The sequence below is a fragment of the Sinocyclocheilus rhinocerous genome, unplaced genomic scaffold (assembly GCF_001515625.1).
Source record: "Sinocyclocheilus rhinocerous isolate Xijiao unplaced genomic scaffold, SAMN03320098_v1.1 scaffold2348, whole genome shotgun sequence".
NCBI classification, from domain to species: domain Eukaryota; kingdom Metazoa; phylum Chordata; class Actinopteri; order Cypriniformes; family Cyprinidae; genus Sinocyclocheilus; species Sinocyclocheilus rhinocerous.
Window position 1 is genome coordinate 132,174 of NW_015655583.1, and position 3,521 is coordinate 135,694.

Below are 3,521 nucleotides of genomic sequence, written 5' to 3' on the forward strand. Positions count from 1 at the left end.
GGCCGGAGCGTAACATTAAACCATGTCTGCATTTGTGATCGGAGAAATGACAAACAACAAGCGATACTCACTGCTCAAAACTTGCGTTTGAATCATCAGTGGCAAATTCTTTAAATGAAAACGTACTTACGTGAGTCAGAACTGCCGGCATTTTAGTCTAACGTTACTCTCCCAGGATCAGGAAACGGTCCTCCATAAAATGTGCTGCACACATCTGAATATTTGGGTTGAAGTGTTCTGGAACAGTGTTGTAAATACAACTTAACCACTGATTTCTAGTCGTGTCCATTTTTGGAAGGCCAAACAAAGTAGTTTCGCTCACAAAACGAAACACAGCGTCACACACGGTGGCCTAGATTGAGCGGCGGCGGCCTAGAGTGAGCAGAGGCCGGGGGCTAAAGTGAGGAACGGCCGGAGTGCTAGAGTGAGCAGAGGCGAAAGTTGATGTATTTCCTCAGCAACCAGCACGGATCAGCTCCAGGCATGACGAAGCAGATATCGTCCTCTTTTGGAAGACCAAACAAAGTAGTTTCGCTTTCACAACAAAACACAGAGTCACACACGGCGGCCTAAAGTGAGCGGCGGCAGCCTAGAGTGAGCAGAAGCCGGGGGCTAGAGTGAGGAACGGCCGGAGGGCTAGAGTGAGCAGAGGCCGGAGGGCTAGAGTGAGCAGAGGCCGGAGGGCTAGAGTGAGCAGAGGCGGCAGATTCGACGAAGGAGCGTCCGGCGGGCTTGCGGCAACCACGGGCATGTTAGAACGAGCCGTTTTAGGTAGGCGTGGCTGACTCTTAACTTTTATAAAGAATATCTCTTTGGATTTGAGACTTTAGTCTTTGCAACTTTACAGATCTTCTTTATGCACCAAGAGCTTGTAACACTCCAAAGAGAAAGGAAAAATTGAAATCGCATCATATGACCCCTTTAAATTAGCTAGTTAGTTAAAAATGCAGCAGCTGGAGTGATTACTAAACCCAAAAAATACAAGCATATTAGCTAAAATTCATTGTCACTATTGTCACAAATTAAATAATATTAGTGTAGATGCCATTCAGAACAGATGGCATCCACTGAAAAGATGGCCTATTGCTGCCTACACATTGGTACGATGAAGGATGAAAAAGTAAAAAACAACTACCAGATATACTGCAAGCTAAACTAAGCTAAACTCTGCAGGACAGTGTGGTACTCCAGAAGCAGAACTGGACACCCCTGCCATAGACACTTAGACACTAATCTTACAGTTCAATCAAATAGTTAAACCTGATGGCCCTTTAACCCGCAGTACAGAGCATACAGGTGATTGCTTTGTTTTATATTACTTAATGAATCAACATAAATTATATACTGTTTTAGACAAGAGACTGCTATGTTTCAGCTCCTACGTTTGCTATCAGATCATTTAAAGGGATAGTTCACCCAAAAATGAAAATTCTGTCATTAATTACCGTAAGACCGTAAAATTACTGTTAAACCCCTCATGTCACATGGATTATTTAACCGATCTCCTTGCTACGTTTCTGGACCTTGATCGTGGTAATTACATTGCTGTCTATGGGAGAGTCAGAGAGCTCTCAGATTTCATCAAAAATATCTTAATTTGTGTTCCAAAGATGAACGGAGGTCTTACGGGATTAGAACGACATGAGGGTGAGTAATTAATGACAGAATTTTCATTTTTGGGTGAACTAACCCTTTAAGCCACTAAACAACGGGAAAGTTTTCAGTCTAAACAGTCAGTGCAAAACAGTGCTAATTAAGTGAAAACATGGCACAGGGAATAGTAACTCACGTCCAGTTTTCAGTGAATTAATAATTTGTGTGCATTTGTGTGTATATAGTGTGTATTCACAAACTCTTTCATATTCTGTTATTGTTTCTGGCATCACATTGCATTTCATGATTGCATTGCATGAATTACAGACTGAAGGGCAGGTCAAAACATCCAACTGCTGCTAGACGGCTCCATCAGAGTTATAAATGACCTGCTCTTATCATCTGATTGTGGTTGTATCTCTCTATTAGTGCCACTGGATCTTAGCACTGCATTTGATACTATCGAACACAACATTCTTTTGTATTGTGCCATACAAATAAAATTGGCTTGATATGACAATAAAATGATTATTTCAATATTAGAGAAACTGTTAGCCCATAGTTTACCTTGACTAACACATAATCTCCGGGTGTAATGGGGACCATCTGAGGTTTCTCTGGCTGAACAGGCAAATCTGTTTCAGGAAAAATCACTTTCACATTTATCTCATTTCGACCACAAAGTTCCTCAGAAGATCTTTTACTCTCCTGTAAAATATCAAGAAAGAAAAACAAAATTCTGTAAGAGCTAATCACGCTAATCACATACCTGTACATATGTACTGGATATCTGTTTAGCGTTTTTCTTCAGCGTCTTCTAGGGTTTAAGCAACCCTTACAAGCCGTGGAGAAAATGAGGTAAAACATCCTGAAGTAGGCTGTTATACTCACTCCCTCTACCAACACCAGCTGTGTGCTGCCAATAAGAGCTATGTTGACTTTAGCAGCCTCTTCTCTAAAAACCGAGATGAGTTCCTCCAGACGGCGCTGTTTCACTGGTGCAGGAACATCATCTTGCAGCCGGTTTTCATATGCATGGGTTTTCTAAAGAGAGATAAGCACGGAAAAAAGCCATAGTCAGAATACTTTTTCCTATCCCAGATTTTAATTATTCTATAGAGTTTGCTTCGGCTTTCAATTTTGTACATTAGGTACCATTCTTTTGAACTAGCAGATTTAGTTGTTTATTAGGGAAAAAACATCTCCAATAAAACCCCAATAAAAGTGACTGATATTATCATGCTGGTTTCACTCTACATCAGCACTCACAGAAAAACAGTATATTGCTGATGAAATGATTAAACTATATTCACTTTAGACATTTCTACCACTTGTACTGGTTTCCATTAGTTTTTTTTTATGTAATTCAAATTTTGTACCATGGGAACTCTGCAATCTGGCAGGAAGAGCAACAATTAGATCAGAGCTTCCTCATGCTGTAGGCGAAGAGAAAGCCCACGTTATAGCCCACCTCCCTGACAAGGGAAAGTGTCTGCTGATGGTCTTCTTCAGTCTCTCCGCAGAATCCTGTGATGAAATCACTGCTCAGACTGACTCCTGAAACAGGATTTATCAGGGACAGAGAGGAACATCATAAACCACTGCACTTCATTTACTTCATTACTGCACTTCATCACATCATATCATGAGAAAACATGAAAACAACTTTGTCAGCCATTAGTTTTCAAACTGTTCTTTGGAACATGCATTGTGTCTTATTAAATTTATTAAGACAATTATTTCTCACTAACGCTAAAACCACCTGACCTCAAACCATAACTCAATACTTTATTTAGATAAATATATTAATTTATCTATAAAAAATATGTTAAACTAGATAAAAACAGTATATACGTGTATCTTGAATGTACTTCTATTAATAGCATATACTATTATGTCCTGACAGATTGTTCATTTTAAAAAATATA

General features: G+C 39.7%; 1 protein-coding gene across 1 annotated transcript in view; it reads right to left on the reverse strand.

The window, feature by feature from the left end:
* The window catches only part of LOC107718696 (CDK5 regulatory subunit-associated protein 1-like), a 7,532-nt gene extending 4,536 nt beyond the window's left edge, over positions 1–2,996 (reverse strand). Inside the window, exons 1-3 of the mRNA XM_016525887.1 lie at positions 2,973–2,996; positions 2,485–2,637; positions 2,161–2,301 (exon numbers count right to left, since the gene is read on the reverse strand). Coding sequence (XP_016381373.1) covers positions 2,161–2,301; positions 2,485–2,637; positions 2,973–2,975 — 297 coding nt within the window. The 5' untranslated portion in view covers positions 2,976–2,996. The remainder of the gene's footprint in view (positions 1–2,160; positions 2,302–2,484; positions 2,638–2,972) is intronic.
* Between the last annotated feature and the right edge of the window lie 525 nt (positions 2,997–3,521).